The sequence below is a fragment of the Podarcis filfolensis genome (assembly GCF_964270895.1).
Source record: "Podarcis filfolensis genome assembly, chromosome: 3".
NCBI classification, from domain to species: domain Eukaryota; kingdom Metazoa; phylum Chordata; class Lepidosauria; order Squamata; family Lacertidae; genus Podarcis; species Podarcis filfolensis.
Window position 1 is genome coordinate 91,318,153 of NC_139606.1, and position 26,790 is coordinate 91,344,942.

At 44.8% G+C, this 26,790-nt stretch overlaps 1 protein-coding gene across 1 annotated transcript; it reads right to left on the minus strand.

The window, feature by feature from the left end:
• Positions 1-26,545, minus strand: EPHX1 (epoxide hydrolase 1). Its single transcript, XM_083604551.1, is given in 10 exon segments — positions 1-1,196; positions 2,230-2,355; positions 4,064-4,172; positions 6,449-6,663; positions 7,105-7,234; positions 14,764-14,991; positions 16,301-16,481; positions 18,223-18,410; positions 26,317-26,443; positions 26,446-26,545. Coding segments are annotated over 10 exon segments (1,629 nt in total). The 5' UTR covers positions 26,536-26,545; the 3' UTR covers positions 1-961.
• Between the last annotated feature and the right edge of the window lie 245 nt (positions 26,546-26,790).

Consider the following 26,790-nt stretch of genomic DNA (forward strand, 5'->3'; position numbering starts at 1 on the left):
TGGGATAAAATGTACATAAAAAGGCATATATTAGTGAAAATTACATACATACAATTAGAAAAAAGTTGGGCATACTGCTCAGCAAAAATGTGTACGTGGGGCAAAACAGCATACAAACGTGTATATTAGGAGAAATTCGTGCTAAAATGCTGATTCATAGTTCTATGAGGACTTAAAAAGAAACTACAAAATGGTGTGGAAATATGGGGAAGGGAATTTAAGATTGGATAAAAAAACAGAACCTGAAATTAACAGATTCACTCAACAGTTTACCAGCTTCTCTGCAATGACATAATGGGGGACTCTGTCAAAAGCCTCACTGAAATCAAGATACACATCCACAACATTCATTTGACCCACCAAGCTTGTAACTCTCTCTCTCTCTATCTCTCTCTCTCTCTATATATATATAAAATATATGATATTCGTCTGGAATTCCTTGCTTTTGAGAAACCTATGCGGGGTCTTAGTACTCACAGAATCCTTTCTAAGTGGGCACAGACTGACTGTTCTAGGACCTTTTCTGGTATCGATGTCAAGTCGACTGGTTGGGAGTTACCTGGTTCTTCTTTTCCCCCCTTTTTGAAGTTGGAAACAACATTTGCCCATCTCCAGTTTGCAAGGATCTCACTTGTTCTCCAGGAATTCTCAAAGATTATAGAAATTGCCATGTGCATGGATGGTGATATAGCAATAGTAACCATTTGAATGAAAGTCATCCTAATTCACTGTTCACTCTTCTGGGCACTACACTATATAAACTCAGCACAAGGTCAGCTTGAATGTGCCTCGATTCAATTTTTATCTAGCCAAATGGGAAGAGAAACAGTGCTACAAAAAAAGAAAAAAAGGAAAACACCCCAGGAACTTCAGCAAAAGCTACCCTAAATGCAAAGCATTTTAATCATTTTTAATCTCAATTACTTCTTAAGTGTGGGGGGAGGATTCCCTACAGTGGTGATTACAACAGCCCAGAACCCAACTTCTTGGCAAAGTTGCCCTTTTCTACTTTCCCCACAAACTGCAAAATATCTGCTGCAAGGAGCTCTGGTTCCTCAAAAGCCGCAAAATGTCCACCTCTGGCCATGTAGCTGAAGGAAACAATGTTCGCATACTTCTGTTGAAGCCATGACTGGGGCATATGCAGGACCTCATGTGGAAATGAAGCAATTCCTGTAGGGACTTGCACAGAGAGCCTGCAAGAGAACCAAGAGGGAAAACATGTCACTCTGTTCCTCGCAATGAAGGGACTTCTTCAAACAGGACTCCAAACCACAGGCAAAACAGGGAAAAGGAAGGTCGAGGGCACAATTTAATGCATGTATACTCAGAAGTAAGCCCCACTGAGCTCAACAGGTTCTGCACCCAGGTAGACATGCTGTGGCAGGGCAAGCTGCGCTTTCACTCCAGAAATATGGCAGTGGAAGAAACTCTGGCAGAGATGCTGTTGAGCCTGAATCAGTGGAAGACTTTGTGCAACGTAGGCTTAGCACCCATTTTGAGGCTTTGTGAAATGCCTTGCACTAGCACATATCTTAAGCTCCCACGCTAGCAGACCTTGCTCCAAAAGCATATGTAAAAGGCTCCAGTGAGCAGAGCGGCTCCGTCAAGCTGGCCCTCAGAAGTTAAAAGGCAAGGACAGAACTCAGTCGTGAAATTGGAACTAACTCAGGGATGGGAAACAGGGAGCTGAAGGTCTGGAGAGGACCCACAAATCATATTTCTCTGCCCTAAGCATCCCCATCACATTTGCCAGTGGGCCTCTGTTGCCTTCCTAAATTCCCAACAAAGCAAATTGCTGCGGCTTGCCCAGAAGGAGAGGCACAGGGAGCCTGGCACAGGGCGTGGCAGCAGAAGCACTGGTTTTGCTCTGCTGCCACGTGCAACTGCACGCTGAGCTCCCTATGCAAGTGAAATGACTGAGCTTGCCTGAGAAAAGTACAAGGACATAGCTTCATGAACCTCCTTGGCCCTGTTGCAAATCCACATGAGTCTGCAAATGCATTTAGGACATTTGTATATTATTATTGCTGACACTGAAATGTCTGGATGTGCATTTCACAAGTCACCGGGAATACCTTTGTGTACACTTTCTGTCTAAACTTGGCACATGTATGGTATCTGAGTAAATATGAAAAACTGTAAAAGGACACAGGGCAACTAAAAGTGTGTGTGTGCGCGCGTGTGGTATGAAAAGAGCTCTCTAAAATAGGTAGAGGAATCTCTTACTTCTCATGCTTCTGGGTGCCAATTCCTTTCCCAATATTCTCTTTGTAAAAACGCATTGAGGACACTATGCACCCAGATACCCAGTAGATCATGATGTTTGTGAGAAGATCATCCAGTGTGAACTTCCTGAAAAATACAATCCAGAAACAGCCACATCAGAACTTGTCAACTATGTTCCATCATCAACATCTGCAGCCTTTTTTCATCCTTAGCCTAAGCTGGCACCTTGTTACCAAAATCTGGAGCCGTTAAATATTAAGGTCATTATTATTTTATTCTTTAGATTTTGCGTCCTTTCCCTCTCAAGTTCTCTATGCAGGTTACAACTCCCAAGACTACAACTCCCATCAGTCTTAGCCGGCATGGTTGGGAAATGCTGATGTAAGATCTCTGTCAACACATCAACATTTGGTTCAGAAATGTTATCTCCAGCTATTTCCTAAATTTAGCTTGAGTCTCTGGGATATTGTTGGAATACATTCTTCCTTCCATTTATCCTGACTCTATTTTTCCTTGTTGCTTTTTTTTTTTAAAGAGGCAACAAAATGATAATCTAGTAAATCAAGCCCTTTCTTTGTTGACTCTGTGGGAACAGGGACAGAATATGGACAGCAAACCCCTCAAGCACTTAACATTTATATAATATACCCATTTATAGAATTGCTTAAAAAAGAAAGAAGGCAGCTCAGTTATTTTGCTAAAACCCTGATATAAATGAGTTAAAGCACACAGATCTACTCCCTTTCAACAGAACTTATTGTAAGGGAAGTTCCCAGAGGATTATGTCCAATTTAGATAATTCACTGCTAGGGCCTCAACATGTTCAGCTGTCCAGGCAGTCAGGAGATGTGAAGCTGACGGTGGCATAAGAGAAGCCTGTAGAGCAGCTAATTTGCTGGCCATAGGACTTTGTTATAAAAACTAAGTTAAGGCTTCTTTCCTCTCAGAAAGGGGTCTAAGCCATTTTTAAGCTGCAGGACTCCACCACAAAACAACCCCAAGTTAGATTGTGGAGCAAGCCAGTGTTCTCCTTGCAAATTTTTGTTCGGCATAGGAGGGCTGCCACCTTCACAAATGTTTCTCCTGTCCAAAGGGGTGCGTTTGCACAATACTCATACATGCATGGTGACACTAGATGTCAGCAAGGACATGCAAGAACATGTGCTCTTCTTTTGAGTTTTCTGACTGAGCTGCATTTCAAACCTTCAAAGCAGGTGAAGAACCGGGCACTACAAGCTAACTTCAAAATAATCTGCAGCATTTGATTTCTTAAATTCAGCAACACTGCAGTCCAGCGCCTCCCTGCTCAGTCAGACTGCAAACCAAGTTGCGCTGGCATTAAGCCGCTCTCAACGTGCACTACAAAGGCACAACATAAACACTTAAAATGAATAGACTGTGCTAAGTTGTGTTGCATTTGGTTCTCTGAGCCTGCCAACACGACTGAAAGCAAACACGGCTGGACCGAGACAGGATGGGGCAGCAGAACAGGGAGAAGTGTTGCTTCCAGGTTCACAGTGCTGCTGTATATGAAGCTGAGGATCTCACGGAGGAGGTGGGAGGAAGGAAAAGAGTGGACAGTCCAAACATAAGAAGAATGTAGATAGACAGGGGGGAGTATGGGGGCTACAGGGGAAGATGGTGATACCTCTTGACTCCCATGATGATTCAGCCCTCTGGTTGGAAAGAAGACCAAGAAGAGTGTCAGCTAAGCATCCAACACAAGAGGCGATTGTGACACTAATCTGAGAATAGTGCAGATAGGTAAACAAGCATCAAAGGTAAATAGGCATCTGTAAACCTAGAGAGAGGGGCAGGGAGAAATGACACCCACTTTTCTAGTCCTCCATCTTCTAGATCTCGAAAGGCATGATTGGTCCATGTAGAAAACTTTTCCAAGATGTATGCAGCCAAGCCCACAGGAGAGTCATTCAAGCCACAGCCTAAACAAGAATGAAAACCAAGGGTTCGCTTTCATCCAACATATTTTCAGCTAACTTCTCTCTCCCCCACCCCCGGCCCCAAATAAACACAAGACTCCAGCTGTCTGAAGCAGCTGCTGATTGACAAGACACTAAATAAAGAGACACTTGGCAAGTTGATCTGTAGGATGAATTATGTACCAACAGTATTAACAGCCTTACAGAATAAACAAACACGCTGAAACAGCTTTGAGGATTTTGTTTTTTAAGTTATAAGGGGAAACTGAAGCTTAAACCAGCAGTAGGATAAAGCTTTGGTAACAGAGGAGGACCGGGTCTTAGTGGTAGAGCATTTGCTATGAATGCAGGAAGTCTAAGGGTCAATCCCCAACCATTTTGAGGTTGGACTGGGACAGACACCCGTCTGAAATCCTGGAGAGCCACTGCCAGTCAGTGTAGACACTTCTGAGCTAGATGGACCAGTGACATGATGCAGGGTAAAGCGGGTACCTATGTTCCTATGGAGGCCAGGCAAAACTAGAATCTTTCCTTACGTTGCCTGCCTCTCTCATTGGTGATAGCAGCTGACAGCAGCTCTGCTTCCCTGAAAGGCAGAACTGCTTCCACAGATGGGAGAGCAGCACAGTGGAGCCTGACCATTATCCCACCATGCTAGCTCTGATTTGTCCTGCTGTGGATTACCCATGAAAGAATCCTGCTAAAATGCTCAACATCATTTGTGAAGAGACTCAGATATGCAAGCCCTAATATTCCGTAGAAACCAATGGCACTTTCAAAACTGTTGCTGATAAAGGCCGTGCGGGTGTTTCCTGCATCAGCTTGTTTAAAACTAGCTTTGATAGGACCCTTTAAATCCAAATGTAAAGTCCACCGTGGAGTTCCCCAACAAATAAATAAATAAATCTCTCTTCTTTTTGGATGGTGCCATTTTGGGCACATTTACCGTAGACACTTTGGGCAGTCTGAGTCTTTAAACACCTTCACTGCACCTACTGTATCAAGACACCAGTGTGTGTCATCCCTGTTTTCACCTGTTAATATTATTACAATTAAGTTATATATTAAATTTGTGTACCACCCTTCATCCGAAGATCACTGGGCAGTTCAGAACATATCTACACTTACATCATATGGCAATCTTTTGCCACAGCATAACATGGAGTCCTTTACGAAGCTCTCTGTAGAGCCTCTTATTACCATGCCATCGATGCCTTCCGCCTATACTCTTAACCATAACATTAAAAGTAGGCAGCACTTTTGGATGCATTCCCTAGTCTGGGTGGTAGCAGCAGTGGGAGAGAAACCAACCGCAGGCTTAATCTGGCCTTAGCTGACATTATCAGCTTTTAATCAAGGTGTGCTCCCTCACTCACTCCAGTCTATCCTTCACCCAGGCAAGCAAGAGTCATTACCAGGAGTTGCAGGACACATTTGAGCCAGGCAAAAATGATCAAGTAAGATAAGAAGCAAGGAGGAGGAGGGGGTGTGACCTCGGGGTTTGGCCTGGGAGAGTCCTTAGGGCCAGAGAGAGAGGCCTGGTGCTTGCAAAAGACCCGTGGGTCTGGGGTTCTCCACCTTTGCTGTATACAGAAACAAACAACATATGTACTGACTAGACTTAATCATGTTTTTTAGTCCTCTTGAACTAGATCAGTATATGCCATTTCTGCAGCAATGCAGTAATACACTATGCCAATTAGGGAAATTATTTCAGTGTAGTGCTATTGTCACTCAGCCCTATAATTTAATCTGCATATACCTGAACGCATGATCCATTTTTTCTTAATTCATTTTCCCAATCAGGTTATAAAAAAGATAATTTTAAACAGAGGCACTTAAAAGTCTGGAGACCTAATCACAACAATACAGTCAAGCTAATTCACTTGCGTATCTAGGTGAAAACCCATTAATCAAATTTGACTGTTTTCCCCCAGGCATTGTCAGCTCATCCAAAAGCTCCAGGTATAAAGAGGCAACATGAGTAAAATGTGCCAATGGTTCAGTGAAAGCTAACTAGTCCTCCAGAACAGCTCAACTAAGAGCCAGAGGAGATCAAAGTGTGGGATATTTGTAAATGAATAAATAAAACATAAAAGCACCGTTAAGCCTCCAAAAGCAAGCCTGACTCTGGCAGTGCCGCTCTTGAAACTTCTCACCACTTGGGAAAGTGGCTAGCATGGAACAGTGCAACTCTGAACACAAACGTTTATTAACTGATCAAAGATAAATTGACTACTTGGAAGGACAAGCAAGTTTTTTAAAAGAAAGCCTTTTACCAGCAGTGTCAGGCTTCGTAGCATGTAGGTGAAAGTAGCCACCTTCCCCTAGGATCCTGTAGAGCACTTTTGTCTTAAAAGGAAACATCCGCTGGACATCCACATCCTCAAAACCAAAGAGTCCTGGGAAATACCGTCCCAAGGTAATGGAAAGAAGTTGCTTGAAATGCAGGGTAGTCACTGTTGCCATGTTTAAGTGAACACCTTTCACGTGGCTAAAACAATTTACAAAAGTTAGATAAGTCATCCACAAAAATATTTCTTTTTAACTCCATAGATTTATGACTTACCTGGAGTTCAGATGGCACCCTGTTGCCGTTTTGAAGAAACATATAGGCCAAGCCCACTGGAGAAGAAACAAGCAGCTCCCATTAGGAAGCCAGAATCTTGGGAGTCTCAGGACACACTCAGGACTCTAAGTTTAGGAAAGTAGTTGTGCAATTTCAATATGTTTGGTTCCTACAGTCTAGCTGGCAGGGTGCTCAAGTCACAGGGCTTCCTCTCCCCCTGGGGTATGTGGCTGATGGGGGAACATCATATGCCAAATGATTCAATCTAAATCAGGATGGAGATGCCTCATTTTCATAAGTAGCCAATATGCTGCTTAAATAATAAATCTGTTTTGCATTTCGCCTGTCAAGAAGATGAACACTCACCTTGGAGCTATCTGAGCCAGATTGGTACTGATCAACGAGCCCCAATCCCCTCCTTGGGTATAGAATTCCTGGAAGCCCAGCCTGAGCATCAGCTTATAGAAGACACGGGCAGCACACACAGAATCAAAGCCTATAGAGAGGGGAGGAAAGTTATCAAGTAGGACTGCTTTCCGCCCCAGCCCAAGTGCAAATACAATCTGTGCAATACTGTGATGGGATGTTGAGCTGCTTGTGCGTAAAGTTCCTAGTCCCTCAGTGTTTGGCTAAGTCCACAAACCACTGTCTGTAACGGAGCTCCATAAGCATGGCTCCGTCAGTCGCTGGCAGAATCCGACAGTGGGCGTTTACGGAATTTCTTCCAGCATAACAGCTCCTTAATGGAAACACGTCTTCTGGACTCTCTACGTGACAATTTCCGGCGAGGAGTGGGTGTCCCTATAGGAGGTCCTGAAACCTCCTCGCTGTTCTCGCTAGAATTGTCTCTGAGCCATTCTTCTGACTCGCTTTCCCTTGGAGCTCTTTCTCGCCCCCTGCTGGTTCCCTCCTCCGCTGATAAGTCTCTCTCAACCTCTGGGAGCCCTTGCACCACCGGTTCTTCCGATGACAGTTCCCTGACATCCACCTCCCCTCCAGGGCACCCTCCACCCCCTCCCCTCCCTTCCTCTGCTGGAGGCGAGGGAGCAAAACCTCTGAAAGAACTTCCCTCATCTTCCGAAGTCTCGAACATTTTCCTCCACCGGTTGCTGTTTCGGGTTTCTAAGTACTCATCCTCCTCGGAATCTATTCCTTCTTCCCACTCAGACCCCGTGAATCCTTCCAATTCCTCCTCCTCGTCGGTGGTGCCAAAGTACTCCCTCCGGAACCTCGCTACTGACTGAGGTTTCCTGGGGAACCTTTGATGGAACGCTTCGATCAAGACCTCGTCATTGACTTCCTCTGCCGTTACCCAGGTGTTTTCTGACTCCGGTTCCCCTTCCCACGCTACCAAATATTCCACCTGATTACCCTTTCACCTGGAGTCGAGGATTTCCGCCACATGGTTGCTGCTTTCCCTCTCTTCTAAGACTGGTCCCTGTGGGGAAACCCCTTCTTTCCCCCCCCTATACGGTGACAGTAATGACCTGTGGAATACTGGGTGCAGTTTCATGTGGTTCGGTAACCGGAGTCTGAAAGCTACGGGGTTAACCTGTTGAATGACCTCAAATGGTCCCAATCTTTTGGGTCTCAATTTCTTGCAACCCCCCTTGAACGGCAGTCCTTGGGTGGACAGCCACACCTGATCCCCCACCCTTATGGTTTCACCTTCCCTTCTGTTCTTGTCTGCCTGCTTCTTATATTGTTCTTTGGCCCTTTCTAAGTTGAGTTGGAGTTGACGATGGATCGCTTCCATTTCTTCTACAAAAAGTTCTGCGGCTGGGACGCTCCATCTCTCCCCTCCTCCCCCTGGAAATGCCCTGGGGTGGCACCCATAATTAGCCAAAAAGGGGCTCATCCCGGTGGACACATTCTCCGCATTATTGTAGGCAAATTCCGCCAGCGCCAACTTTTCCACCCAATCGTTCTCTCTGTCATTGACATAACACCTCAGGTATTGTTGGAGGATACCGTTTGCTCTTTCCGCCTGCCCGTTGGTTTCTGGGTGCCGGGCAGTCGAAAAATTGACCTCCACGTGCAGTAAGCTCACGAGCTTCCTCCAGAACCTGGACGTGAATTGTTTGCCCCGGTCTGAGACCACCCTCAAGGGGACGCCATGCAGTCTAAAAATATGTTCTACAAACAATTTAGCTGTCTCTTCCGCCGTGACTGCATGTGAGCAAGCTACAAAGTGGCCCATCTTAGTTAACAGGTCTACTACTACCAGTATGGCGGTTTTCCCCTTGGATTTCGGCAGATCAGTCATAAAATCTATCGATACCGCCTCCCATGGCCTCTCTGGTGTGGGCAACGGTTCTAACAACCCCGCCGGCGCCCGCCTTTCTCCCTTGGCTCGCTGGCATTGGTCACACCCTCTTACATACTCCCTTACATCTTCCCTCACCCTGGGCCACCAAAATTCCCTGGTAACCAACCACATGGTTTTGTGTTGCCCAAAATGCCCTGCTGTAGGGCTGTCGTGCATCTGTTTGAGTACTCTCCCTCTCAATTCCCCTTCGGGTATATATAGTGCCCCTTTGTAATACAATGCCCCGTTTCTTTCTTCAAAACCTCCGGAGTTTTCTCCCTCCCTCCTTAGACCTTGGAGCTTATTCTGGGCGTATTCATCATTCTGCGTCTCCTCTACCAGTTCCCTTTGCCCCACCAACACCGCCCCACACACCCAGCGGTCCTCTGGGATGATATGTCTCTCTTCGGGTGCTCCCTCCCCCTCCAAATACTCTGGTTTGCGTGAGAGAACGTCCGCCCTGACGTTTTCTGGGCCTGGCACATAGCAAATTTCAAAATAAAATTTGGAGAACTCCTGTGCCCATCTCACTTGCCGTTGGTTGAGCACTCGTGCCGTTCTCCAGTACTCTAAATTCTTGTGGTCCGTGCATACTTGCACCTTGTGTTGTGCACCAATTAGTAAGTGTCTCCATTTCCGGAACGCTTCGTGAATGGCTAGTAGTTCTCGGTCATATACCGTGTAGTTCTTCTCGGATTTGTTTAACTTCCGCGAGAAGAAGGCACACGGTCTCCACTCCGACTTATCCTTCCCCGGCTGAAGAAGCACCGCCCCCACCGCCCGGTCTGCTGCGTCAGTTTCCACTCTCATGGGTTTTTGTAAATCCACGTGCAGGAGCTGTTCTTCCGAAGCGAAGGCCTTTTTCAATTCTTCGAATGCTTGCTCCGCTTCTGCCGTCCAAACAAATTTCTTCTTGCTGCTGAGACAGTCCGTGATGGGAGCCGTTAAATGGGCAAAGTTCTTGATGAACTTCCGATAAAAGTTCCCAAACCCTAAGAATCTTTGCACATCTTTTTTCGTTTTCAGTGTCTTCCATTCCAGTACCGCCTGGACCTTGCCTGGATCCATGGCTAATCCCTTGTCTGACAAGCGGTACCCCAGGAATTCCACCTCCTTGGTGTGAAACTGACACTTCTCTAATTTCACCCACAGTTGGTTTGCTTGCAGTCGGCTCAACACTTCTCTGACGTCCTTTACATGCTGCTCCTCATTCTCTGAATAGACTAATACGTCATCTTGGAAGGCCACACAATTCTTGTAGAGCAGAGGTCCCAGGACGTGGTTCATGAACGATTGAAAACATGCTGAGCCTGCTTGTAATCCAAAGGGCATAACGAGATATTCGAAAGCCCCTAGAGGGGTGAACATCGTTGTCTTCCATTCATCCCCCTTCCTTATCCGTATCAGGTTGTATGCCCCCCTTAGGTCCAGTTTAGTGAAAATTTTTCCCTTCCTCACCCGGGTCAAAATGTCATCAATCCTGGGCATGGGGAAAGCCACTGGTTCCGACACTGCATTTATGCTCCGGAAGTCCACTACAAGTCTAGGTTTATCCGTGGTTTTTTTGTCCACAAAAAACACTGGGCTGCCCCCCACCGCTCTGGACTCTCTGATGAAACCTCTCTTCAGGTTTTTGTCAATAAACTCCCTCAACTCCTGCATTTCCCTGTCTGACATGGCATACAGCTTGCCCACAGGGAGCTGGGCTCCAGGGACTAGATTGATCTGGCAGTCAAAGGGTCTATGCGGTGGTAGTTTGTCTGCTTCCCTTTCGCTGAAGACATTGCTCAGGTCAGCGTATTGTTTGGGCACCTTTCCTTTGTCCATTACTTCTGTTCCTGCTAGAAAGGCCTTTGCCCCTTCTGGAGCCTTGCCCTCTTTGCAATGTTCTAGGCAATGTGCTGACCCAAAGGAGACCACTCTCTGATGCCAGCCCACTAGCGGATCATGCAACGCTAGCCAGCTCATCCCCAAAATAATGGGAGCCCCTCCCAAGGTGGCCACATTGAACGCTATTCTTTCGGTGTGCCTGGCTACCCTCATTACCATTGGGACGGTCTGTAAGCTGACTTCTCCTCCCAACAGCTCTCTCCCATCGATCGTGGTCACCTGCAAGGAGTTGCTTAAAGGGATTGTCTGTATCTGGTGTTCTGCTGCAAACTCCTTGCTCATAAAATTACAGGAGCTGCCTGAGTCCAATAGCGCCCTTATCTTTAAGGGATGTCCGTTTGGCAGCTCTAGCAACACCTCTATCACTAGGGCTGGTCTCGGAGGTTCCGGCGTGGGCACCTTTACTGCTCCTTGGCCTGACTGCTGTGCCCTGATGGTGGCAGTCAGGCGCTGGCTTTTACTTGGTCCTGCCCTTCCTCCTCCTTCCCCCAACAGCTCCTGCCATCCCTTGCCATTCCTTTCTTTGTGGACAGACTCTGGCAAAATGACCTGGCTGCTGGCAGAGATAACATTTCTTGGGGCTCTTCCCCTCCTTCTTCCGCCCTTCACTGGGATTTGAAACTGCCCGTGCGCGCGCTGTTCCAACTTCCATCGGCTCTGCGGGCGGGAAAGTTGGCTCCGGAATCTCTGGAATGCGGAAATCCCTCCAACGATCCCCTTTCCCTTCCCGCTTCTCCAAGGCTCTAGCCTCCTGGCGTGCTCCAATGGTCAGCGCTGATTTGGTCAGCTGGTCCATAGACTCCGCCCTGGGCGCCCGGGAAAGTTCGTCTTTCACAGCCGAAGAAAGTCCCTCTTCGATAAGCATTTGAATGGGTTCCGCTGACAGATCCCACCCCAATTTGTGTATCAACATAGTAAACTCAGTCCAGTACTCACGGACAGATTGGCTCCCCTGTTTACAAGCCATCAACTGTCTGCGCACCACTCCCTGTTCAATGTCGCTGGAAAACATCAGGTCCATGGCGCGAAAAAACTTCCGTGCGTCTTTCAAGACTTCATTATGCCCTGCCATCAGGGGTCTAACCCAGTCTCTCGCCCCCCCTTCGAGATGGCTAACCACAAACGCCACTCGCGATTCCTCGTCGGGAAAGTCATCAAACTGCAGATTAAGAGCATACTGCATCTCTGTCCTAAAGGCTTGATAGTTCCTGGGATCCCCCCCAAACTTCTGCACCAATCCTGGCATCTTTCTTGCTTGTGGGGGGGCCTTTGCTTTTTCTGCATCCTGAGCCCTCCTCTGATCGAGCCTCGCCGTTTGCAGCGCTAGCTGGACCTCCAACACCCGGTACCTTTCTTCCAGGCTTGGACCGGCTCCAGCTCCTCATGCTTCTCCGGTTCCGGCTGGGTTGCTCATGATGCCTCTCTGCACAAGCGGCTTTCAGGGACTGTCGGATTGCTGTGATGGGATGTTGAGCTGCTTGTGCGTAAAGTTCCTAGTCCCTCAGTGTTTGGCTAAGTCCACAAACCACTGTCTGTAACGGAGCTCCATAAGCATGGCTCCGTCAGTCGCTGGCAGAATCCGACAGTGGGCGTTTACGGAATTTCTTCCAGCATAACAGCTCCTTAATGGAAACACGTCTTCTGGACTCTCTACGTGACAATTTCTGGCGAGGAGTGGGTGTCCCTATAGGAGGTCCTGAAACCTCCTCACTGTTCTCGCTAGAATTGTCTCTGAGCCATTCTTCTGACTCGCTTTCCCTTGGAGCTCTTTCTCGCCCCCTGCTGGTTCCCTCCTCCGCTGATAAGTCTCTCTCAACCTCTGGGAGCCCTTGCACCACCGGTTCTTCCGATGACAGTTCCCTGACAAATACTAATTTCTAGCTAGATTTAAGGCTGCCACAGGAATTTTCTCCCCAGTCACACTGAGCATTTATTTACTACATTAAGTAAAAGAGCAGAGACAACGCAACCTTCTGATCCACACCTTGCCAGAAAAGCCAATAGCCTTTACACTCAGTTTGCACAACTCATCATGAGTTTCTGGAGTGAAGTGTGCAGTTTGGTCCTCTATCAGAGTTCTTTCCCTACTCCTGTGTTATTCCCCCTTTAAGCGGAGATGCCAAGGACCAAACGTGGGACCTTCTCCAGGAAAATCACTGTGACGCCGGCGCTCTCAGTCTAACCTTCATCACAGAACTATGATGAGGACAAAAATTAGCAGCCTTACTGCCCTGAGCCTGAAAAAACAGCAGGATACAAAGGGGAGATGAATCACAACGTGCACAGAAGCCTCTCCCTGCAATGTCACCACCCCACTCCTGTGGGCTCCTCTCAAGACTGCAGCATGCTGAGCAATGGTAAAACAAGGATCCCAGTTGTGCAGAGGCTTCTGATCACCTTCAGCTGAATGCAGTGAGAGGCCCCTTTCTGAATGTTTGCACTGAACAAGAAAAGGGCAGCAGGAGGAGGGCAGGGCATTGTGGGTGGGACCAGCATGCACTGCCCAGCTACACATCTAGACTGAATGCCTGGATGGGGCTAGGGTGCCAAAGCACAAATAAAGCTACCTTATGTGTACAGCTTTAGTATTTGTAACTCCCTGTCCCTAGTAAGTACATTTGAGTGTTTCAGGTATACTTGCATAGACAGACATCTACTGCTCTATTTGAAACAGCACAGGTACAGAGTGGAGGTCAAAACAATCTTGGGAATTGTTATGGTTCCATTGTAGAGCACCGGCTTTGAATGCAGAAGGTATTCAACTCCCAGTGTGTGCAGGCAGAGCTAGGAGAAATTCCTATGTGAAATCCTGGAGAGCCACTGCCAGCCAGTATAGACCAGTGGTCACCAGCATGGTGCTCACTGGCGCCCATGAACGTAGAGAGAGAGGTCTGCCCTGCCACCTAAGGTAACCACAAAATCCCTTCCCTGTCCCTGATGAAGCTAGGATTGAAAGAAGCATTCTGTCATAGACGACAGGATAGACTATGTTGTGTGGGAATGTTCAGGGATGCAGGAGAAGATATATTGTGAGATTATATCCTTATCCAACTTGTGCTAACAAGTTCCCAAAATATCAGCAGAGTAAGACATTCCCCTTTTAAGTTCGCAACGGTAATGTGTGCTCAGGTTTACTAGAACCTCTATAATAATTACTCTGGTAATTTCCCCTTTGTTCCCTCTTAAAATACAAGACACGACACAGTCTTTAGAAAAGTATAAAAGAGTTTACTCATGTTCTGTTCACAATAGGATCCCAGAAGGCAGACAGGCTTAAAAAGGTAAAATACATTTAGAATCTATCTTATAGGAAGATAGACCCTTTCTCCTCTCTTGGCTGGGAGCCAAGAGGGCATCTTTAGCAGATGTTGCTTCTTCGAAGATGAGAAGAGAGAGAGAGAGAGAGATGGCTGCCCCTGCCCTGTGCTTTTATCATTACCTGCACAGGTGAGGCCACACCCACCTCTGGTCACATGCGGAGGAAGTCTGTCCCAGGAAGTTTACCTGCTGGCTGGACAGACATCCCTCCCCATGTCTCAACATGTACACTCTAGGAATGTTGTAATTGACTGCTCCTGTGTTTTACATCGCACATGTTGTGCACTTGGTTGCAGTGTTTGAGTGTGTATGTGTGTGTGTGTTTTAAGCACAGCAGTTCCAGCTGTTAATAAATGTGCCCCAAAATGTTGGCAACCCCTGTCACAATCAATTCTGAGCTAGATGGTCTGACTCAGAGCAAAGCAGCTTCCTCTGTTCCTATGAATTAACAACAAAGATAAGCACTGTACACGTACCACTTCCAGATCCTTCAAAATAATGCAACGTACCTTGCTTGTGAGGTGCCTCGGAGAAGCCATAGCCAGGGATGGAAGGGCAGATTATTTCGAAAACATGCTCGCCACTCAGGCCATGGCTCCCTGGATCCATCAGGAGGGGGATTATTTTGTAAAATTCATAGACTGAACCAGGCCAGCCGTGGACCATTAATAACGGCTTTGCAGACTGGCCTTCAGGCACATGGGAAGGTTTTACATGAAGAAAATGGACATCGATTCCTATGGAAAATATACATAAACATAAAAACTTTAGAATATTTATTAATACAGATTAGGTGGGCATAAACATATACTAGATATATCATTAGTTACTAGCATAACATTATTAAATGGTTTTGTGAATGAGATTTGCTACAGGGAGGGTGCTCTGGAGAGTGATGGTTTGCTGCCTTGTGATTTTCTGTTTAGTAGAAAGCCAGTCTTGGTGCTCACTGAGTTGGTCCTTTGAAATTCCAGGGACCAAAACATATGCCAATTTCCTCATCTGATCACTGAATCACATGTCAATAAGAGAGAGACTTTGGTTTTATAACCCAGTATCTTGTGTGTGCTGCTTCCTAGCATAACTGGGAACCTAGGTTCAATAAATAGTTATAAGCTCTTTGACTCAGCTGCTAGATGCCAAATTGATAAGCTGGAAGTCGATGTAGTAGTAGGCGTCACTAGCTTCACTTTAAAAAACAACACCCCACACGTAGCCTAAGTCAGGGGTTGCTAACAAGGCAGCTGCAAGCATACAGATGCCCACAGGTGCCGATTCGACTGTAGCTAATAAAAAAGGTTGTGATGTGTGCTTGGTTGTGGTGGGGGAGGGTGGGCTGGTATCCATGACAGTTTCTCTAGTTTGCTAGTGTGCCTATGGGCCCCAAATGGTTGCCAACTCCTGGCATAAATCTATCCAAGATTACCAGAGAGACTACCTCTGTCACATTATGACTTGGAGCATACAACTGGCCACTGCTGGATCAGGCATAATACAAGAGGCTGCTGCAAAAAGAGACTCTCCTACATTCAGCAGCTCAAGTTGTGAACGGATCGGAGATCTACAATCACAGCAGCAGGTCAAAGGTGTCCAGTGCTGCAACCCTGCACTGCTTCCACTCCAATGTTGCTGTACTTTTAGTGTAGGGAAGACTGACGTTCTTCTCTCTAGAGAAGACCCATCTGAATTTCAGACTTGAAAGGTGCTATCACTGAAAAACAAATGTTCTTCTCTGCGGATCCTAGAATCCAAAGACCTCAAAGCCAAATTGGGAAGTCTAATTTTATTTATTTAATTATAGGATTTCTTCCCTGCCCTTCACCATAAGATCCCAGGGTGGGTTACAACAATATTTTATTTACTATATTGTTGTAAATATATTTACTATATTGTTGTAAATATATAAAAAATACAGAATAAGAAAACAATACAGTCAAAGCAATCTTACTTTAACAAACTCATGGATAAGCAAGCTGATTTCATGCTGAAAACCCATGCAACACAAGGCAAGATCAAAGACTGATCAGAGCACTATTGGCTACAAACCTTCAATCTTTGTTTTGAACTGTGGGAATTTGTTGAGAACTTCCACTTGCTTCTTCCAGTTGAACTCATTCCTCCAATAAGCAACAACCTTCCTAAGATAATTTGAATTAAACCCATATCGAAAGCGACTATCCTCTAATGGCTCGGCAAACCTCACCTCATCAAGTCTTCTATGTAAGTACTAGACCCCACAAATGTGTGGGAGGGAGAAAGAAGAATGAGGAAATGAAAAGAAGAATAACTGAAAACTCACATGAGAGTTATATGCAAAAGTTAAAATACTTTTTTTCTCAAATCACATCCGTGCCACATATTTAAAGCACATGGCTTTCCCCAAAGAATTTTGGGAAATGTAGTTCACCCCCACAGAGCTACTATTCCAAGCACCCTTAAAATAATGTTTTCCTCCCTTTTCTTGCTGTGACTGGTGTCTTTCTGGTAGTTTTGACTTGGTATAACACAGATTTGTGTGAAACCTATACGAGACCTTTCTATGCAATATTTCTGTGGTGTGGGATGGACATCCATTTCACACTTGTTCTGCACCACCCACATGTGCAATTCAGGTTGAGCTTCTATTGAGAATACTGAACTTTCATACTGCTTCCACTGCAAAAACAACTCTTCTGACAATACATTAAGTTCTTTTGTGAATGCTCCACAGAATGTAGGTGTCATGAACCTCAACTGGTTATTTCACATGACATTTAAAGAGAGAGAGATAGAGAGAGAGGCTGTACGCTCTCGCTGCGCTGTTTGTAACACAGGAATACTCTTCTGCTAAAAGAGGGGAAGTCACAAACATTAACTTCCCACCAACACTCATGTTGCCCTATTGTGTGAACCCTTTTATCTAACCTTTCTTCCCCCCATTCATTGGAGGCAGTGCATTTCCCACTCTCCTGATAGTAGCTTTATGTGGGTTTGTGCAAGTATGGCACAAAGAGAGAGAAAGAAATTTGGGGCACGATTTGACCGATCACGCAGCAGTGCTCTTAGAACCAGCTGGTTCCATTTGCCTGAAACAAACAAGAGAAAGTCACAGCCATTAGGATGAAGCTGGACTTTAAAAATCAAAGGCTCTCTCCCCTGAGAACTGTGGACAGGGCCAACACAGCAGCAGATGTTAAGGACAGCTAAAATTAGATTCCGCTCTGTGTGCATTGTACCCTTCTGAATTTCATTGTTTTAAAGCTATTATCAGTGATGCGGGATACAGAAAATAGCCCAGGTTGGGTTGATTAACGCAAACAGACAGCTACAACACGTTATTGTATTGTTCTCTGTTAATAGCACAGGCAACGGTAGGGTCATATCCAGATTAATATGATACAGCCGTGACCTCTGAACAAAACTGCTTGTAAAAATTACTGCTGGAGAGAAAATAACTGCTGTTAGTATTTGCGCAGCAAGCCTACATTTCAGCATGTATCATATTTTCTATATATCTATAGTTCTTGGCTTGATTTAAAAATCAGCTGAAACTGATGCGACTCAGTTGAACGCTTTAAGCACATTTTATACATTTAAATTATCCAAGTTAAAATTAAGGGGGTAGTAGAGCTGGTTACAAATGTAAACCTAAAGGAACTCAGATTTATGTTGCAATTTTAACCAAGCACATTTACTTGGCTATAAGTCAGAGCTTTCCAAACTTTTCATGTTATTGACCAACTTTTTAGACATGTATCATTTCGTGACACGGGAATTAAGTTTTTCAGCCCTGGAAGGAGTGCGGGAAGCATTTGCGTGACACACCTACACACTGCAGCCGACACACTAACATGTTGCGACACACAGTTTGGAAAGCTCTGCTATAAATGCTACTAAAGCATTTTTAACAAACCGTGGTTGAGATTATGCTGCTACTCTAGAATTTCCTGCTATTTGTGCAAACACTGTGAGAAAGAGAGTCTTCTTACATTTATCTCGCCGTCTGATGTTTCCACCTTGAAAGGATATATAGCTGCATCTTCTTCAGAGTCAGGCTTCTGTCCTTTACCCCACCATCCATCTCCCATAGATAATTTGTCCTCTTTCTTCTTGGTCAGAAACAGGTAAATGATTGCTCCCAAGACAACAGCCAGCAGTATTTCAAGCAACATCATGACTGCAAAAGAATCACCACAATTATGGCATTAAATGACATTTTGGTACTGGTACTTTCCCCCCCCCCCCAAAAAAAACATGTTAAAAGTGTGGCAGTTACTTTAACAACTTCATGGTGAGTACCAGCACATATATTTTTTTGAAGCAGTGGCACTGGTTGTGTGCATGCTTTTTCTCTAGAATGCTTATATTTTAGGACCAGAATAAAAACAGTCTTTGGGCTGTTTTGATAAAACATTATGTATTTTCTTTAAACCATATGACATAAGATACCAATTAGACATCACTTCATAGTAGCTCTTCTTAAGGGTGGTCCTGTTGGACCTAAAGCAAATATTTGACTTCACCTATTTTCTGTTATTGTCCTACCAGTCATTTCCTCCTATTTCTTCTTAAAGTTATTTCCATGTGGACTGTCACTAAGATGCAATAAATCTTAAGACAAGAGTCTTTTTTTGTTGATGCATAATTCATAATAGTTGCTTCAATTTGGGTCGCAGGAGCTCAAAGGCGATATAAGCCTTATTCTTTTTTTGGGGGGGGGGACTCCCTCCCTCAGTTACCCTTTCCTACAGAGCACACACAGCATTGCAAGCTGAGCCTCCTTGAAGTCCTGGTGTAATTAGCCTCTCAATATGGGTTCTCAGGCAAGCAACTGACCTTTTGAAAAATGTGTCTAAAAGTGTGAGATCTCTGTAGAGAGCCACATGTTGTACGCTGTACCATTAGGACATAAATATGGAATTCAGTCGGGTGCTTGTGCTCTTAAAAACGAGAAAGGCTGCCTTGTGTATATCCCCCTGCTCCATGAATATCTTATTTACCCCCAGAGCGATTTCAAAGCATTGAATTAACTCTGTGAAACAACAGCAACAAGGCTCCATCCAGCCCACGAGAGACTGTGCAGCAGAATGTGTTATAAACATGCTTTTTTTGGGAAATAATTAATAATTCCCTGGGTGGCGAGGGCCTTTGAAATGTGTTGTTTATTAACACATTAGCCCCACCCCCACATTTCTCATATTTAAAAAGTTTCTCAAAATGGTTAAGGAGAACCATTCTTTCCATAGGGGGTTAAGTTAGGCACATAGCTTTTTTAAAAAATGAACTCAACAGAATGGTTCAGTATTTTAAAAATGTATTTATTATCACATTTATATCCTGCCTTTTCTGCAAAGAATTATCAAGGTGAAATACATGCGTCCCCCTCCTCCCTGATTCTTCCTCAACCCTGTGAGGTAGGTTAGGTGAGAGACAGAGACTGGTCCAAGGCGCACTGAGTGGGGGCTACACATCACTGTCTCTCTCTTTAAATGCTCATTCAATGAATATGTGAATGTAGCTAGTATTATTATGTTAAAACAGGGCTATGTGTGTTCAAAAATAAATTAAGCCATCTTGGGTTTTGTTTTTCCTTTTCTGGTGCATAATCTTGAATGCATGAGCAGTGCTGGTTCCTCAATAAACTTCCATCTGGAAACACTCCAGGTTTCCTATTTAATCTGTAGCTACCACTGCTAGTTTGTGTGGTCCCTCCAAACCAGGATCAAACCATGGGAATGCATAAGCACAAGGCTCATTCACATAATGCCACGATCTGCCGTTACTCCTGAATGGAACTACAGTGGTACCTCGGGTTACAGACGCTTCAGGTTACAGACGCTTCAGGTTATAGACTCCGCTAACCCAGAAATAGTACCTTGGGTTAAGAACTTTGCTTCAGGATGAGAACAGAAATCGGGCGGTGGTGGTGCCCATTAGCTAAAGTGGTGCTTCAGGTTAAGAACAGTTTCAGGTTAAGAATGGACCTCCAGAACGAATTAAGTATTTAACCCGAGGTACCACTGTACACAACTTGGGTGCTATGGCTGGGATTCCGGCATTGCAGAAGGTTGCAGTAGAGTACTTAAAATATGTGGGGTTTTGTGTCAGCGTCGCTTGTGCAGGTTCTGTACTATTCACTTGTGTTCCTTTGGTGGTGAGAGAGGTTGGGGTAGGCCAAGGTGTGGTTGTTTGTTTTTGATTGGCTGTGGTGATCTTTGTTTTCATGTGTGAGTGGGCTGGGTGGGTGTTTTGGATCAGATTAGCCATATTGATTTGTATGCTGTTGGTGGATTTTTGTCATTGTCTTGTTCAGCTGTGTACGTGATAAAGGGGAGCCATACTGGGGTGAAGGCGTCTTCTTCTATTTGTCCCCGTGTCAGTTTCAGTTTATTGGTTAATTTTTCCAGTAAGGCTGTTTCCCATGCTATTTGGTACCATTGGTCCATGCTTACTCCTGACAGGTCTCTCCAGTGTCTGGTTATGGTGTTTCTGGCTGCTGAAAGTAGGTGGGTTATGAGTTCTTTGTGGTGTAAATGGGCATTATTGTCTTGGAAGATGTTTAGTAAGGCCAGTTCTGGGGTGATTTCTAATACTTGCTTAGTTATTTTACATATTTCTCGTATGGCTGTTGTCCAGAATAGTTGGATTTTGGGGCACTCCCACCACATGTGGGCACTCCCACCAAAAAGGGGGTATTGGCAACGGGCCAACAGCTGTTCCAATTGTCCTTATTCTCATGTGAAGACAAACTCTGGGTGAATCAAGAGAAGAAAGCCTATTGTATGCAGTTGACAGCAAGGGAAACAAATGAAAGCCATCATGTTCTCTCTCCATAATGGAACACTAGAGGATCTGCCAAAGCAAATATGCAACAGAAACACTTCAATGTAGCTGGCAATAGCACCAATACTTTAATGTGCTGGGATTTAAAGGAAGAATTTCTAAATATTTATCCATAACCACAATGAAGCAATTATCTTAGAAGCAGAAGCTAGAAAGGGGGGGGGGGAGTTTCCCCATTTGGCTTCCCCCCTCAACACTTAATTGCAGTGATGCATGCTTTTATACCAAAATAATGAATATATTGATCAGCTTTGCACATAACAACTGTAAATCAATTATGTACAAGTATTCAAACAGCAAAATAGTGTTATGAACCAATTGTTAAATCAAAACAGCTCTGATATTTAAAGGCATCATGCCAGGAGACTATTCAATGAATGGAAAGTGTGTGTCTAGCCGTGCTTCCCAATAGCTGAAGGCATCTCCCCTCTCCGTTAATGAATTATTTGGAGCATTTGATGGGTAAGAAAAGAGAGGTTTGGTCAGCTAACAGGTCAAAATAATAGTAAAGTTGAGGTGCTAGACTTGTTCTTGGAGGTAGCGATGGCTTGAGTGTGGGCCAATAAATTGAAGCTGAACCCTGAAAAGACTGTGGTGTTATGTGCTCTAAATTCTTGAGTCCAGGAGGTGAGGAGTCAGCTTGTTCTGAACATGGGTGCACTTCCCTGGAAGAAGCAGATTTATAGCTTGGGAGTACTCCTGTAATGATTATGTTATTACATTTTGATTCTGCTCCTCCCTCAAAGAGCTCAGACCAATGCATAAAGCCCCCCCCCCCCCGGGACACCATTATCTTCACAAGAACCATGTGACATAGATGAGGCCAGGAATGTGGGACTGGCCCAACGTCCTATAATAGGCCCTGAAATTTCAGTGTCTGGGATGCTCCTGGCAGCCCTTTTTTTGGGGGGGGGGAGGATTAATCTGGATAGGGATTTCAGCATATGGATAGGCTCCCCCCCCCCGTCTCTTTCCCCTTGCCCCATCCCTATGATTCCTGAAGCTGCTAATTCCACCTGCCTGTCCTCGCCTGCCCAGGAACTGCTGTTTGTTCCTGGGGTGATTTTCCTCAGGATCACGGCAAGGGAGCAGGGCTGTGTGTGTTAAACTCCTCTCATGTTTCCAATCCTAATTGCGCTCTCTACTATACAATAAAATCCCCTGGCATTGGCCGGCTTCTAGCTGAGCTCCTCTGTTCCATGTTACAGCCAAACCATATACTCAAAGCTCTCAGATATTTTCACATGTTTAGGATGTTGGACATGTTTAGAAGCAGCGGACAGGGAAGCCATATCAGAATGCTCGAGGAATCCAGCCCCTAATATGAGCATCCTCTGGATGTGGGGTAGAAAAAGTATTTGGAAAACAGACCCAGGAATGGAAAGAGAAGAAATTTCTACTTTAGATATCTAATAAAAGGCATTCAACCTGGTCTGTGTGGCTTGCGGAGCTTTAATTAAAATTATCTGCGCAGAGGGAAATTATCAGGAACTGTTCAACCCAAGAACTTCAAGAGAAGAAGGGTGGGAATCACCTTCAATATTAATTAAGCGGAGACAAAATCTCTTTGGAGAGAGGATACAGGTAAATGGGTTCTATTTTTATTTTCTGACAAATCTTTTTGCAGTTCTTAATGTACTTGACACAATTTGCCACCTGCTAGGGAGAAATGGTGTCATTCTTGTTCTTTTTTTGTGTGAACCAAGTTTAGGGCAGGGACCCAAAAACCTTTATGATCCAGATTAATGCTTCTTCCTCAATCACCCCAGCTGCTCAGAATCTCCAGCATTTCTAAGCTGTATTTTGAGACTGTAGGAGACTATGGGAGACTACAGGAGAGGGAGGGAGGAAGAAAGTCAGTGGTTACAAGGGATGAACATGGGCAAACACAGTTGAATGTATAGCAGAAAGGGTTAAATTTCTGTCCAGTGGATGATGTCACCAGGAAGGGGCAGCTTTGTTTGAAATATGTAAAGTACTTAGAAAAATCAGATCTGCCTCAGGTCTATTAATAATACAGCATGTATTTAGCCTTTATTTCAAAGAGAACACTGTTGAGCAACATATCCTCATAGCACACCTTTAATGTCCTTACTATTCCATCAATATCACCTTTCCAAGACGGGTAAATCATTTGTCCTTTAAAAATTAATCATAGCGTCATACTGCTCGATAGCCCCAGACAAGCTACAGAAATCTGGCAATGGTAACCCGCAGAGGCTATTTTCATGTAGTAAAAAAGAAAAATCTGACTGAATGGACAACTGTTCTCCTCCTCCCCCCCCCATCCCTTTTTTAGATCCAAGCCAACAGATACGTAAGTATTCCTTCCTACATTTTACCAAAAGCTTTCAGTATTCACTTGCATCTTGTGTGTGTTTTTTTAAAATGTTATGTATTGAAGTCTACTATAAATAATGCAAAACAAGTATATTAGTAATGGAACAATAATAATTTATAGATTAGCAATTGTCTTCACAACTCAAACTGGGAGAGAGGAGACTCAGAAGAGACAGTATTAAAGTTTTATGAGTTAATTTGGTATTAAAAGTAGCATAAGTCAAGATTTGTATTAATGTCTTGATTAAGCAGCAACATTCTCCCACAGAGAAAAGTATTAACTTTCTCTCACAGACATTTCTCCAGAGTATGCAACTTTGTCCCAAAGACATTGCTCCACTTATAAAACATGCATGGTCAATCTGGGCCAATGGTGAAAGACTTCACAGTTGCCATCCTCCATACATATGGACTGACTAAATGCAAGCCAAGAAAACAGCCAGTGAATACATTCAGGGAGTAATTCACCTAACACTGCAAAGTAACAAGCTTCGTGGTAGGGAAATCCTGTACAGTTGCACCCCAAATTTCATCATAATACTGTACAGAATATCAGGATGTACCCAGAAGAAAGACAGGGAAAAGTGACCTATTACTAACAATATCCAGATTATATTTTAATTGCATCCCTATGGAGAAAAAAATGTCAAGACTCAAGCTGAGTTCCACTAAACTAAATTAAACCCAAGGATTTTGTGCATCATTTAACCTGGTCCTTTTCAGCCAACTCAGTTAGGCAACAAAATCCAGTCACTAGACACTATTTTCCTCTCATTCAGCAAGCATGTCAAGGGAGGTAGGGGGAAGCGAGTTGAAATAGGATAACAAAATTCCCTGGGCTTTTCTCTAGAACCCAGTGTTGGTAAATACGCCTGCAGGAAAGTTATCGAAAAGAAAGAAAAAAAAGATTAGAAGGAGAAACTGCAGACAGCACTTCAGTAGATACCAAAAAAACTGGCAAGTAAAACAAGCAAGCTACAATAAATACTAGCATAGCAAAGCACATCTTGGACATAAACTTCAATTCTAATCAAAACCAGGCTTAGAAAGACATCTGAGGAACTACAGTTGGAAACATTCCACATTGTTAGCAAAACCGCTGCTGAATGATCAGTTCTTGCTTTGGGGGGATGGGAAGGGACTCTGATGTCTCCTTATCTTTATTAACTCTGCAGTGAGCAACAGTTTGATATTAGAAAAACAGTGCAAAATACAAAGTCCTGAAGTTTACTTAAAAAGCAAACAACCACTATACCCCTGGCTTCAAATTCTGCTTACTCCTCTTACAAACTGCAAAGGAGTACAAATTCAGTGGTCTCTTGGCTGCTGATAGTAGATTGCAGTAAGTCACCAAACCTGCCCCTCTGCCCAACAAAAGTCCGAAGGATGGCATCAGAACAGACTTCTTCAAACCTAAGCTCAGCCTCCAGGGAACAGTCTGGAATCCTTACTGAATTATAATATTAAAAAATCACACTACAAAAACCTTCAGTGTGCAGTAGCTTGCTAGCAGGATATTTTGAAAATGCAAAGCGCTACTAATACAAAGGTAAAAGGTAAAGGTAAAGGTACCCCTGACCGTTAGGTTCAGTCGCGGACAACTCTGGGGTTGCAGCGCTCATCTCGCTTTATTGGCCAAGGGAGTCGGCGTTTGTCCACAGACAGCTTCCGGGTCATGTGGCCAGCATGACTAAGCCGCTTCTAGCGAACCAGAGCAGCGTACGGAAACGCCGTTTACCTTCCCACTGGAGCAGTACCTATTTATCTACTTGCACTTGACGTCTGATCGGCAAGCCCTAGGCTCTGTGGTTTAGACCACAGCTCCACCCGCGTCCCTTACAAAGGTAGGGATATCCATATACTGTACACTGTGTTCCATAGCAACTCTGGCTTCCACTTCTGCTTGGGATAATGGGCCTCTTCTTCATACATAGAAGATCCCTGCATATCGACTCTTCTCACTATTGCGGAGTGATAAAAACACAAGGCACTCTTTTCTGAACTCCCCACATAATGGCCAAGGTTACAGTGGCATGGCAGACGTCCAAGGGCAGTAAACAGGCAGCTTTGTAACTTAATCTACACACAATAGAGAAAGGAACAGGATTAATCGCAACAAAAACACCATATTCTTTGCTCTCTCACTCTCTCTCTGACTACATCCCAGCAATTTCCAGAAAGTTCTAAAAGAACATGGATTTAACTTGGATTACCTTCTCTTTAACCCTCACAGTAGAAATCCAAGCAGAAAAGAACAAGAGAAAAACCACACACATGTAGTCAGTCTTGTGGAGGGTAAACGGCAGTTCCAAACTTCATGTCTGGGTAATTTCAATTGACAACTAAATCACAATAGGTTCCTGAGCTGCAAGATATTCTGAATGAGTGACTTCCAGATGATATTAAAGTTCTCTCTACGGTGACTAATCTGTGACACATGTGCAAATCAGCAATCCTTGCAAACGCCCCTGTTTGTAAGGCCCGATGCACAGTCCACGTGCAACTGAAATCCTTAGACAGAACCTGGAATCCCAACGCCCTTAAATCTAAAGGACTCCTTTGGGTTGTTTCATGGGTTATTTGATGTTGGGCTATATTTTACAGACCTACATTGTGTACTTGCAAAAAAAAGAGTATCCTTTAAAAGTTCAAACCTTAAATAAATAGCACACAAACCGCAGTAACATATCACATACCAAGCGGAAGCAGTTTAGCCCAGTTCACCTGTCAGGGATTCTCCAGTTGCACTTACCCTGCATTGTAAATACTGCATTGGACTGGGGAGGACTTAGACTAGAGATGTTCAAAGGGCTCTTCCTAGTGTATAATTCTGCGATTCTATATATTTTTTTAAACCCCGAAAACAACCCTCAGTTTGACGAGTTTCCCAGGGAACTCACAATGGGATGCTTCACTTGTGGGCATAAATGAGTTTCTCCCGGGATCTTCGACAGGAACTGCCACGCCCAACAAGTTCCCCGTCCTGCCTAAGCAAGCAGCTTCAGCCCTTTTCAGACGTGACGTGACGTGACACTAAAAAGCGCCTCTGCTCGCGCCTTGTGTGAATGTTGTCGATGCGGGATAAGCCGCAGAATACCGGCAAGCCGCCGACTGCGCATGTAGGATTTACATTACCGTTATCAGCCAAATGAATAAGCCTCACGTGTAACAAAAACGCCTCAGAAAGAGCCCCTCTCGAAGTTCCCCCGCGTAGCCCAGCCTGGCCCTCCGCCGTTTACAAGAGCGAAAGAGGCGGGGCGGCCTTTCTTCCCACAGGCTCCGCCGGCGGCGCTGCAGCCGCCCCCTCGCACCGCCCGTTCGGATTAAGGCCGCGGGGGAGTCGAGGAACTCGGTCGGCAACGGAGGATTCTGGG